At 40.8% G+C, this 13,934-nt stretch overlaps 1 protein-coding gene across 1 annotated transcript in view; it reads left to right on the forward strand.

Moving 5' to 3' along the window:
• The first annotated feature begins 1,708 nt into the window (after positions 1-1,708).
• LOC136857138 (trypsin-1) overlaps positions 1,709-13,934 on the forward strand; it is a 58,723-nt gene continuing 46,497 nt past the window's right edge. The window contains exons 1-2 of the mRNA XM_067135549.2: positions 1,709-1,845; positions 10,852-10,934. Of these exons, the coding sequence (XP_066991650.2) occupies positions 1,794-1,845; positions 10,852-10,934 (135 nt within the window). The 5' untranslated portion in view covers positions 1,709-1,793. The remainder of the gene's footprint in view (positions 1,846-10,851; positions 10,935-13,934) is intronic.

The following is a 13,934-nucleotide window of genomic DNA, read 5'->3' on the forward strand; positions in this document are numbered from 1 at the left end:
TTGTACTTATGTAAGAGAGTCTATTGGTTTTCCGTTGTTTTCTGATTACATTTTATTTGGTACGGAGGTCACCCCTTTCCTTCTTTGTTGTTTTCATAAAGCTCCCCATTTATTATCTGTTAAAGAGTATTTATTTTTCATTAATTGTTATTTAGTAATGAATTAATTTTCTTTAAAACCCCACCTGGGTATATTCTAATTTATTTTACTTATTGTTAATTTCCTTTTCCATTTTTCAACCTTATGTTGATTTTATTTACATTTTGCCATTACGTTTTAAAAATAAACTTAGGCTTTATCATCTTAATAACTTGGTTTGTTACTTACTATTTGCCCTTCCATTAAGTTTTTTAAACTTCATGTAAATGCTGGTTTTCATTCGCCACGTTCGGTGGAGCACTGCCTCTGATTAACTTCCACGGCCTTTTAGTCGTCTTCCTCCGCTGTTTCCGGTAAGTTTTTCTATGATTTCTTGTTTTTAAATTGTGCTTGAACTTCGGTGTTTTTCTTCTTGTGCCCATCTTCTTCCTCGTGTTCGCTATTTCTCCCATTTTGGGGCGGACACGCTAACAACCTTCTCACCAGGGTCTCTATCTCTCTCTCTCTCTCTCTCTCTCTCTCTCTCTCTCCGTCCTTTTTTTCTCTCTCTCTTTTTCTCTCTCCCTGGTGGATAAGGTTTTTCACCTCATCACCCCTAGGTGGTATCGGGGTCCTAGAGGGTGGTGAGCGGTGGGAATCTGATTCGAGGTCCGACTCGTTGGCTGAATTGTCAGCGTACTGGCCTTAGGTACAGAGGGTCCCGGGTTCGATTCCCGGCCGGGTCGGGGATTTTAACCATCATTGGTTAATTCCAATGGCTCGGGAGCTGGGTGTTTGTGCTGTTCCCAACATCCCTGCAACTCACATACCACACATAACACTATCCTCCACCACAATAACACGCAGCTACCTACACATGGCAGATGCCGCCCACCCTCATCGGAGGGTCTGCCTTACAACGGCTGCACTCGGCTAGAAATAGCCACGCGAAATTATTATTATATATCTGATTCGAGGACCGTGTGTCGATGTTCTCTCCATGCACATACGGTACATTATATCACAATGTAATTAAGAGTGCATATCTCCACATAGGGTTATGACAGTCTGTTTTGTAAGCGTAAACCTACAGTATTTAAAACTGTTTTTCATTCCATATATGTAGGCGACGTCCCCTTGCTCGGAAAACTCGTAGTGCCCGTGGTCTTCAATAATTTGAACCACTTCTTCGTCATCGCTTAGTATTTCTTCAAACACCTCAAAAATATCTTCGAGATCCATTCGTTCTGCCATGTTGTAAGGTTATGTATTCTTAAGCTTCAGTTTAAAGGGTAGATGAGTGGCAGTAAAATTAACCTCTAGTTAAACTTAAGTTTTATAATACGCGACTAACAGATAAACCGAAGTTTAAACTGAACCAATAGTTTAAACCTTTATTATAATACCGGCCCTTAATCGAGAAACACAAGGTTATATGAAAGAAATACCCAGCTTTAAATAACTAGGAATTCCCTAAATGCCCTATCAGCATTTGAGTGATACTGTGTAATCACTAACTTGACCACATGCGGCCTAGACTTATCAAACAGAATAGTCAGAATAATTGCAGCGATAATGTCCTGTTTTGAAATATATTACCAGGACTTAAACAATGACATTTTTTCCCACTTATCATTCTTGCACTTTTTTCCTGGTCTGTGTGAGCTATAAAGCTGAACCCTCTCGCCAGGGTTGGTCAGAAACGTCTTTCAGCCATGGCAACAAGTATGAACACATGGGCTATTCTTCTCGCCTACTCCTTCATAGGTGAGTAAATGGGTCACAATCTGAAGTACAATTATGACTTTTAGAAATATGCGGTAATGTTGATTGAGTTACAGATATCCATTTGAAAATTACTCGAAGTCACTTACTGCTGTTCAGAATAAGCTAAAGAAAGTTCCTCAATAATTACTTTTACAGGAAACTCCAGAAATACGTAACTAAACCTGGCTGCGTGATACATGATTTAACCTAGGGCAAAATACAAGGTGGAAATATAAAATAGTTTTGAGCAGTAGGTGAGACAAATTGCAAGTTGTATATTTTTCAACTAACTACAAGTCCCGACTTCGCACGGCACGAGTTATGATTTTAAGGCGATAGGTAACCTTTATTGAGAATTTATAATACTTCTTTGTATGTAACATCAGTTGTTTTTCTCCAGTATTGAACACAAAAAATTTATTCTGAAGTAACACGTGAAAAGGATATATGCAGCTGTCCACAAGACTAACATTCTCCACTGAGATCGGTGTTAAATATAGGTATGTGCTGCCGGGGACTTTCTTTGTAGAACTCTTTATGCTGAACAATTCTTACCCGCATAATATGGACGTATCTCTAACAAGTTAGCCAGCGTGAGCTAAAAAGAAGCGAATGAACGGCCGTTTTATCTTTGACTTGCTTTACTGAAATCGTTAATGTTCGTCTTCCTTTCGTAGACCTCGTGCGCATGGATGTTGCTGCGCTCTGGCGACAAGTTGCTCGAATAGTTCGTGTGACTTGCTCTCGTCAGTGAAGTGAAGCAACGCGATTATCAGGCTGTGTTTGTTGAGATACGAAATCAAGTTCGATATGGAAGAAAGTTCTACAAAGAGTAGAACAAATTGTTCTGTGGTTGGATGTAACTACTCCTATAGAAATTGTCCACCTGGGAAAAAGAAAGTTCTTAGTATTCCCAAACAATAAGCAACACATTCGGTACCTCATTTAGACAAGATTGTTCATCTCAGTCATAGGTGTCTTAGTGAACTTCAGTCCTCTGATCATTAAAGCAGACGACTAGTATCTATTAGTTAAGGCTTAAACTTAAACATGATTATATAATTATTGAATTGTACATTATTGCATCAATTTAGTTTACTGATTTCAATTTTTTTTAAATTTACTTCTAACTCGAGTAGAAATTATATCATGTTTGAAATGTCTGAATAGTGGTAAAATCTATGCATGAGTATGGTAGCCATGTAACACTATGTATAACGCTTGAAAATTAGCGGAAGGTAATGTTCGAAATAAAACCTCTCTACCGTGAGAATAATATTTGAAAGGAATTCTTAATTTCTGGAGACACACACTTTCATACTTTTCTTTGGAGAATATACACTGACTGACAGAGCAAATGCAACACCAAGAAGGAGTGGTCAGAACTTTATGCCAATTGCAGGGTAGACTGACGTCACTGAGGTATGCTCATGATGTGAAATGCGCCGCTGTGCTGCGCACGTAGTGAACGATAAATGGGACACGGCGTTGGCGAATGGCCCACTTCGTACCGTGATTTCTCAGCCGACAGTCATTGTAGAACGTGTTGTCGTGTGCCACAGGACACGTGTATAGCTAAGAATGCCAGGCCGACGTCAACGGAGGCATTTCCAGCAGACAGACGACTTTACGAGGGGTATGGTGATCGGGCTGAGAAGGGCAGGTTGGTCGCTTCGTCAAATCGCAGCCAATACCCATAGGGATGTGTCCACGGTGCAGCGCCTGTGGCGAAGATGGTTGGCGCAGGGACATGTAGCACGTGCGAGGGGTCCAGGCGCAGCCCGAGTGACGTCAGCACGCGAGGATCGGCGCATCCGCCGCCAAGCGGTGGCAGCCCCGCACGCCACGTCAACCGCCATTCTTCAGCATGTGCAAGACACCCTGGCTGTTCCAATATCGACCAGAACAATTTCCCGTCGATTGGTTGAAGGAGGCCTGCACTCCCGGCGTCCGCTCAGAAGACTACCATTGACTCCACAGCATAGACGTGCACGCCTGACATGGTGCCGGGCTAGAGCGACTTGGATGAGGGAATGGCGGAACGTCGTGTTCTCCGATGAGTCACGCTTCTGTTCTGTCAGTGATAGTCACCGCAGACGAGTGTGGCGTCGGCGTGGAGAAAGTGGAGAAAGGTCAAATTCGGCAGTAACTGTGGAGCGCCCTACCGCTAGACAACGCGGCATCATGGTTTGGGGCGCTATTGCGTATGATTCCACGTCACCTCTAGTGCGTATTCAAGGCACGTTAAATGCCCACCGCTACGTGCAGCATGTGCTGCGGCCGGTGGCACTCCCGTACCTTCAGGGGCTGCCCAATGCTCTGTTTCAGCAGGATAATGCCCGCCCACACACTGCTCGCATCTCTCAACAGGCTCTACGAGGTGTACAGATGCTTCCGTGGCCAGCGTACTCTCCGGATCTCTCACCAATCGAACACGTGTGGGATCTCATTGGACGCCGTTTGCAAACTCTGCCCCAGCCTCGTACGGACGACCAACTGTGGCAAATGGTTGACAGAGAATGGAGAACCATCCCTCAGGACACCATCCGCACTCTTATTGACTCTGTACCTCGACGTGTTTCTGCGTGCATCGCCGCTCGCGGTGGTCCTACATCCTACTGAGTCGATGCCGTGCGCATTGTGTAACCTGCATATCGATTTGAAATAAACATCAATTATTCGTCCGTGCCATCTCTGTTTTTTCCCCAACTTTCATCCCTTTCGAACCACTCCTCCTTGGTGTTGCATTTGCTCTGTCAGTCAGTGTACAAACAAGTCACAGGAGTTGAGGTTCAAAATATACAAATATGCCTGTACCTGGGTGCAATATACGTGAGTTTCCTTTAGCTTGATATCACCATCAATGTCAATATGCATATATGGAACATTACACATGTTCTCATCAATCACGGGTTTTCCCGACACGAGTAAGAGAGAGTCAGTCCTGACCTAGCACTACCGGTATCTCATCCGGGCTACTAGGGTTTCTCTTATTTTATTAACAAAACCCAGGTGTGACACGCAACATTGGGACGATAAACAGAACTCATGAAGTACCCTCTGCTCATTATCTCTGCCGTATATCACTGCAAGACTGTTTATGTCTTTAGAAATAAGGAGCTGAGTTGCCAGTTTATTAAAATCTCTACTCTGCAGTTTCATGAGCTTGTGTCCTGCTAAATGCTTAGCGTGCTGGCCTCTGGTCACAGGGGTCCCGGGTTCGATTCGCGGCAGGGTCGGGAACTTTAACCATCATTGGTTAATTTCGCTGGCACGGGGGCTGGGTGTATGTGTTGTGTTTATCATCATTTCATCCTCATCACGACTTGCAGGTCACCTACGGGCGTCAAATCAAAAGACCTGCACCCGGCGAGCCGAACTTGTCCTCGGACACTCCTGGCACTAAAAGTCATACGCCATTTCATGATCTTGTGTACACTCTGTCTGGCAGATATGTGTAATTTTCTTTGATGGAAATACGCAGGATGTTTAGAATGATCCCTAGTCTCAATCGCAGTAGCATACGATTTTGTGACTTTTACGTTGTCATAATAAAAATTCAGGACGTCACTTGGCAACGTGCACTCATAATAATTGTTTCGCACTGTTGATATCTTGCCACTTGGCAAGTAATTTATTCCATAGCATCTAAACAGTTTAATAGGTCTAATTGCTGAAGACAATGAAGTAAAAGTCTTCTTTCGCTCTGTTCTACAGCATCATCCACGATAGCTTCAACAATGGAATTGGAGGTAATTAAGGATGCACCTTCACACTCGGCCTTCAAAATTCTTGTAAAATCACAGCCTATAATTTTAATTTTCTCAAACAGTTCAGTTTTGCTGAATGTTTCAAATCCTTCACTTTACAATACGCAACAAACTGGCCGCTTACTTAATCTGTCCTTGAACGTTTCTCCTAAATGTTCACCTTTAGAATATTCCGCGGCAACATTCTTAGGCTTTTCCCAATGTTGAATGAAGGAAGTCTTCGAAGAATCTCTTTCTGTATTAATATAAATGCAGAGCGCAGCAATGTGCTTACAGCATTTGGAAAGGCCTGCTTTGCATTCACATTCGGCCTGACTGAACAATCCTGTTGCAATCGATCTGTTAAATATTAAAACAAACTCACATTAATTAATGAAAAAATAATTTACAACGGCAATGGACACAGAAAATATGTACTGTATAATAAAGTTATGTTTGAAATTAATAGTCTATATATACATATAATTTGAAGTGCGAAAAGAAAGGTAACTATTGCCTTAAGTTTAACTGCATAAGGCGGTTGATTAATGCTCGTTTCTCTCAAACAGAAGCTGGATATTTCTTCTCCCAACCGTTCTTTTACCGGGAATATGTGATTACTGAAATATGACTTATCCCAACGAATATTCTGAAAGCCCACACAAATCTCTATGGACGAGGACATTTCAGCTTTAAATAGCTTCTTTCACTGTCACAGTTGATTCTCCCGCACAAGCCACTACACACACTCGTCACATGAATGTTCTGAGCGAGTTGCCGCTAGGAGCGCCAGCAGGTAAAATATCGCCATTCGCACGAGGTCTATAGACGAATTTCTATACATAAACCTCTCTCGATAAATGCTTAGTAGAATGGTGAAAACCACATCAAACAGGTTCCAAGAAGGACATTCCAGGAATAATTAATGAACAAGGGGAGTGTGTATGTGAGGATCTTCAAAAGGCAGAAGTATTCAGTCAGCAGTATGCAAAGATTGTTGGTTACAAGGATAATGTCGAGATAGAGGAAGAGACTAAGGCCAAAGAAGTAATAACATTTACGTATGATAACAATGACATTTACAATAAGATACAAAAGTTGAAAACTAGAAAAGCGGCTGGAATTGATCAGATTTCTGGGGATATACTAAAGACAATGGGTTGGAATGTAGTACCATATCTGAAGTACTTATTTGATTATTGTTTGGTCGGAGGAGCTATACCAGATGAATGGAGAGTTGCTATAGTAGCCCCTGTGTATAAAGGAAAGGGTGATAGACATAAAGCTGAAAATTACAGGCCAGTAAGTTTGACATGCATTGTATGTAAGCTTTGGGAAGGCATTCTTTTTGATTATATTAGACATTTTTGTGAAATTAATAACTGGTTCGATAGAAGGCAATTCGGTTTTAGGAAAGGTTATTCCACTGAAGCTCAACTTGTAGGATTCCAGCAAGATATAGCAGATATCTTGGATTCTGGAGGTCAAATGGACTGTATCGCGATTGACATGTCTAAAGCATTTGATAGGGTGGATCATGGGAGACTACTGGCAAAAATGAGTGCAATTGGACTAGACAAAAGAGTGACTGAATGGGTTGCTATATTTCTAGAAAATAGATCTCAGAGAGTTAGAGTAGGTGAAGCTTTGTCTGACCCTGTAATAGTTGAGAGGGGAGTTCCTCAGGGCAGTGTTATCGGACCTTTATGTTTTCTTATATATATATAAATGATATGAGTAAAGGAGTGGAATCGGAGGTAAGGCTTTTTGCGGATGATGTTATTTTCTATAGAGTGATAAATATGTTACAAGATTGTGAGCAACTGCAACGTGACCTCGAAAATATTGTGAGATGGACAGCATGCAATGGTATGTTGATAAACGGGGCTAAAAGTCAGGTTGTGAGTTTTACAAATAGGAAAAGTCCTCTCAGTTTTAATTACTGTGTTGATGGGGTGAAAGTTCCTTTTGGGGATCATTGTAAGTATCTAGGTGTTAATATAAGGAAAGATCTTCACTGGGGTAATCACATAAATGGGATTGTAAATAAAGGGTACCGATCTCTACACATGGTTATGACGGTGTTTTAGGGGTTGTAGTAAGGATGTAAAGGAGAGTGCATATAAGTCTCTGGTAAGACCCCAACTAGAGTATGGTTCCAGTGTATGGGACCCTCACCAGGATTACCTGATTCAAGAACTGGAAAAAATCCAAAGAAAAGCAGCTCGATTTGTTCTGGGTGATTTCCGACAAAAGAGTGGCGTTACAAAAATGTTGCAATGTTTGGGTTGGGAAGAATTGAGAGAAAGAAGAAGAGCTGCTCGACTAAGTGGTATGTTCCGAGCTGTCAGCGGAGAGATGGCGTGGAATGACATTAGTAGACGAATAGGTTTGAATGGCGTCTATAAAAGTAGGAAAGATCACAATATGAAGATAAAGTTGGAATTCAAGAGGACAAACTGGGGCAAAGATTCATTTATAGGAAGGGAAGTTAGGGATTGGAATAACTTACCAAGGGAGATGTTCAATAAATTTCCAATTTCTTTGAAATCATTTCGGAAAAGGCTAGGAAAGCAACAGATAGGGAATCTGCCACCTGGGCGACTGCCCTAAATGCAGATCAGTAGTGACTGATCAAAATCCATTCAGTAGTTCTTGAGATTAGCCCTCAAAGACATACATACATACATACATACATACATACACAGAGAGAGACAGACACGATCGAGGACTAAGTAGATAACATTTTAGGATATTTTGTTCAAATCTCTTCGCATCAAGCTCCTTTGATTTTTATTCTGCGTACAGACCTTCCTTTGTGAGGACTCCGCGTTCATTTTCCAGTCGGGCCGATGATTTTTACCTGTATACGATTCATTTCTTTGGCTGAAGGGTACACTTCTGTTCATCTGCATACAGCACGTCACACTAACAACAAGCACAGAAATACGCTATAGTGAATATATCCTTCAACGTAGGCTTATACGAAAACAATTCAAATAAAGAGATTTATATTAATACTCTCTCTGTAAAGTGTTTTAAGATACTTTAATTTAAAAAGGTAAACAGTTCTTCAGAAGCATAATTCTGATGACATCATTAATTCAATGTGATATTTGGTATGTCTGGGAACAAAATATTTTTATTCCAGTTACAATGTTTATAGGAAATCTTTACGTGGAATCATCAGAGAAGCCCGGCTCGTTGGCTGAACGGTCAGCGTACTGGCCTTCGGTTCAGAGGGTCCTGTGCTCGATTCCAGGCCGGGTCGGGGATTTTAACCTTAATTGGTTAATTCCAGTGGCACGGGGGCTGGGTGTATGTGTTGTCTTCATCATCATTTCATCCTCATCACGACGCGCAGGTCGCCTACGGGAGTCAACTAGAAAACCTGCACCTGGCGAGCCGAACCCGTTCTGGGATATCCCGGCACTAAAAGCCATACGACATTTCATTTCATCAGAGAAGTTCGAAAACACAACGATCGAGATATGAGTTTTCTTAAAATGTCTGTATGTTTTCGTGGAACCCTTACATTCGACAGAACTCAAGTTGTAAATCGCTGTTCAGACGCACACCGAGATCCATTTGCCGACAGTTTTTGTGAACACACCGAAATACATTACCCTGACTATTCAGCCAAGGAACCGGACGAAGATAAAATGACTCGAATACAATAATACCAACTGAAGATAATTCACGAAATGAATCAGTCTGTCAAATAATGAATTTTAATAATATTCCAATTTATTTTTGAGATAGTACATTGAATAACATTGTGAAAACGTTTCACCATCTATACTTGAGGCATTTTCAAGACTAAAAAGGAAAACCTAGGTTAAAAGTCAATTAAAAATATAAAAGATATCATTGAAGTAGTACAGTATGACGCCAAGATGTTGATAATAATCGATATGTGTTACTCTGAAGAACCAACAGTATAATCACATAACCAACACCGTAGAACTTTAAATTCGGGGTTCAATTAAAACATTGATGTAATTAATTTAACAACCCTTCAGTTGTTATAGATATATACAATTCCGTGTGACGTACAAGTCTTGTGTGACAGGTTTACTAGCCGCTAGAGCTAGTCCCAAGCACTAGGACAGTGTGGCACTGCTCGCGGCAAGCCAGGGACCACGTTCCCCACGAAGTTCGATCGTCAAGTAAAGTAACACTACACAACAATTGCACATCATAATCATGTATTATGTACGTGTAAATACAATTTCAAATAATGTAAAGATTATGTAATTCATTGGTTTTCTTTTATAAATTGCCTTAGGTAGATTATCACGAACGGCCTGTTTTGTTATAGGCCTACACACGTAAGAAAATTGGAATTGTTGTGTCGTTGAAAGGATTATTCCATAAAAAAAAATTCGTGTGGCTATTTCTAGCCGAGTAAAGCCCTTGTAAGGCAGACCCTCCGATGAGGGTGGGCGGCATCTGCCATGTGTAGGTAACTGCGTGTTATTGTGGTGGAGGATAGTGTTATGTGTTGTGTGTGAGTTGCAGGGATGTTGGGGACAGCACACACACACAGCCCCCGGGCCATTGGAATTAACCAATGAAGGTTAAAATCCCCGACCCGGCCGGGAATCGAACCCGGGACCCTCTGAACCGAAGGCCAGTACGCTGACTATTCAGCCAACGAGTCGGACATTATTCCATAAATTCTAGTTTAATCAACTGCTGTAGTGCTTATTCCGCTATTAGGAGTTTTAAAATGAGCTTTAGCGGCACATATCGATATGAATTTTTATATTGATTTGTAATTTTTATCCCTCAGTCAGTCAGTGGTAGTGTTTCGGCCTCCGGACCCCAAAATCGCGATATAAAACCCCGTTGAGGTAGTCGGATATTTGAAGGGCGGAGGAAGGCTCACTCGGTACTTAATGTTATATGACGTCGGCCTGTAAATATCTCTGGTATCACAAAAGTAAATCGCAACACGAAACTGACACGCTGAAAGCTTACAGGGCGTCACGTAACATTGCCTGCACACAATAACTAAGGCCATACGACGATTATTAATTAATTAATTCCGTATGGCATGCGGGGTACACTGCCACGATAGTACAAATGTGTATAAATTAGGACTGATCAATGACTAACTGCAGTACAACTAAATCTGACTATCCAATTATTATTATTATTATTATTATTATTATTATTATTATTATTATTATTATTATTATTATTATTATTATTATTATTGGAGGCTTCATGTTCTATTTATTGGTTGAAACAGGGGCTCTGTCTTCCCACATTTCTGGTCACCACCAACCTGAAGTCCCAGGGGTCGAAGTTCAGATAGCCGACGTCCCGTACATGGTGAGTATTTTAATTTATTTACTACGATCTTATTTCTTAGTGAAATTTACGTTGTCACCTTCCTAACAGATAGGTAACACTGGTAGTTATGATCATTTCCACGGTTACTACTGAATAGAAAAGTAGCTCAAAGTGTCATGATTAGATATTGTTTTACAGTTTAGTATATATTTTACATCTCTATTATATAAATCCAGAAAGCTAACTCACTCACTCACTCACTGACATAAATGTTTAACCACTTCCAGATGAGATAGAAACTTGAAAGTCGTCGAACTGATAGCTATTAAGGTGTAAGGTAAGGAAAAATTCTGAAAAGTTAGAATTTTTAATTTTTAACCTTTCCCCCAAACAAAATGGCGGACGAAAACTTCCAGGTGCGCTAGGAAATTGAAATAAGGCAAAATTACATCATTTAGTCTGTAACCGAGGTAAAAATTCCAAAAAAGTTCTAAAGTTTTTACCTCCGAAATATATCGAAATGTTGAGGCAATTTTCATGACCATCGTTTCGAGGCATTTTATGGGTAAACTGTAATTCCCATCGAAAAATTAACAGCATGTTCGTCCCTAGAATGAAGAGATCTACAACATTGGTATTATGAATTTTTGTCGTATCTGGACCCCTTCTACATTATATTGAGCTTAATTTACAATTATTGGTTAATTTTGTTTATTTTCCACACATTATTTTATGGATTCACGCATTAATAAGACAGACAGAAGTACGAAATTCAGCAGGCCCCTTGCCACGTCCAGTACCATATGTAAACCAACTTTTATTATTCTAGCTGCCAAGTATGTATGGGAGAAACGAAAGAACATGTGGAAACATTACTCAAATAACCTAAGATTCTAACGCAATCTAAGGTGGAGCCGATGGAGATACGACAAAACGACAAAGAACCAAAATTGTAGATCGTTTCATCGTCGATACGCCTGCCAAGTTTCAGACTATAGATGTCTGCGAGGTTTGCAAAATAAATTCTCAACTTGTGCAAAATGTACGAAATTTGGCTTAGATCGAACAGCTTACTTCTATATATATTGAACCCATGACCTTTGTGCCCTAAGAACATTATGCATAATGTAACAATTAAACTAAAAGTTGGATTCTTGATAGCATGGATTTGACACGTGACGAGGGGGTGATTACCTTCGGTCCCACGCTCTGGGGTACGTGACGTCAACCACACGTGTCGACGGCGGAAGAATCTCAAGTCATTTTTATGAACTATTTCAAAGCGCGTGTACATGGCGTGACCACGCCAAGTCAAAAAAATATAGTGCCTATCAAAGGAGGTCAATCATCTCACAAATCGAACCCGTAAAAATTTGAAATGTCCATGAACACTACCGCCAGAAATGTAGCAAGCATGTAGTCACTTTCAAAACTCTTGAAATTGCAGTTTAGGTAAGTCAGAAAATTTATAGAAATTTTCTTGGCGGCAAAGGGAGAGATCCGAGGAGAGGGGGTAACTGCTATAAATATGAAGGGACGCCATGACGAAGTCTCCTTCTCCGGCATTTGTGATACAAAGCGGACGAAAAATTGTTGAGCTGTTCTGCGAAATCAAACCAACGAAAGTAGACTGAGTTCAACTGCAGATTTTAGCCATTGCGGCTAAGTCTTGACTCCATGAGGAGATAGTTTTCTTGAGTGAAATAATTGTACCAGATAGGACGGTCAAAGTACTGAATAAATTCTAATGTGATTAAGTAATTCGTGTGCGTAAATAACTATAGTCCATCATGTGCACTCAACAAACAAGTGAAGGGTATTTTCTTTTTTTTATGCTTTATTCCAGGAAACCTGAAGAAAATTAATAATGAACTGTGAAGCCATGAATGTAAAAATGGCTAAATAAAATGCCAGGGTCACAGGTGAGCCCTATGACGAATACTGGCGTGACGACATGAGGTAGGTGACTTTCCATCTTACTACCTCTTATATCTTGTCTCGTGATTTCTTGTATTTGAATGGGGATATACTGAACCCATAATTCTACGGTGAGAAAAATTTTTATTTTTCACAAATATTTATTTGGTATTCAGAAACTACTGTATGGTTGAGGGCAGCCATTTTTGCGCTCCCAAGAGCCCGATGTTGCGTGGGAAGGTTCCCGCAAGGCGAGCTCGTGGATTGCCGGGACACCTCGGTGGAACTCGAGTGCCCGACAATTTTCTAAATTAATGAATTCTGCACAACGAGGGATTTTGACAAGATAGTAAAGGAAGAAAAAAATAAGCAAAATTATTCATACACCCTCTGTGAAGGTAGTGACACCAGGGACAATTTTAGATGCAGTTAAGCCTAAGTGTGTGTTAGCGTGAGAACGGCGAGCTAGTTACACGTGCCAAGGTCGTGGGCAGAAGAAAACGCGCGAAACGCACGGGCAGAAACAATTTATTTCTCCTGTTGTGGGTGTAGGAAAATTATAAAATTAACACCTAACATAAGTGCAAGTCTGTCCGGAGTTCTGGGACAAATCTTATCAAAATTGGTCTATTAGAAGCAAATTTGGCAGATTTCACAACCAAGCCTCATAGAGGGGATAGCGTCCTTCTGGAAATTATAAAAGAAACCCCCCACCGTAGATTTTTCAGTGTCGATCTGGAACTTGAAGCCGCGGGAGCTCGTGCCCGTCGTCATTAGAAATTCGCGCCAGATTGACCGACAATAATTCAATACATGTTCGTGGCTAAAGTCCATATATTAGTTAAGAAGAAAAGTGATTGGAGAAACTGTGAACGTTTGCAGACGAACTGGGAAGGTGTAGGCTGGTTGAAAATTACACAGCAGATTTTATTTTTATCATTTCCTGTACTCTTGTAAGTGAAGAAGGTCTGGGGGAAGCGATTCAAAATAGTTCTACTCCCTTATCGGCCGAACACCTGTTCTTATTGAAACAACGGGGAGAGAAACCACTCTGGGAGGCGCATCAGACAGTTAGAGTCGACTGCAGAACGAGGGAAGTTTGTGGTGCAAGTTACAAAGAAA

Source organism: Anabrus simplex, chromosome 1 (assembly GCF_040414725.1).
Source record: "Anabrus simplex isolate iqAnaSimp1 chromosome 1, ASM4041472v1, whole genome shotgun sequence".
Taxonomy (NCBI): domain Eukaryota; kingdom Metazoa; phylum Arthropoda; class Insecta; order Orthoptera; family Tettigoniidae; genus Anabrus; species Anabrus simplex.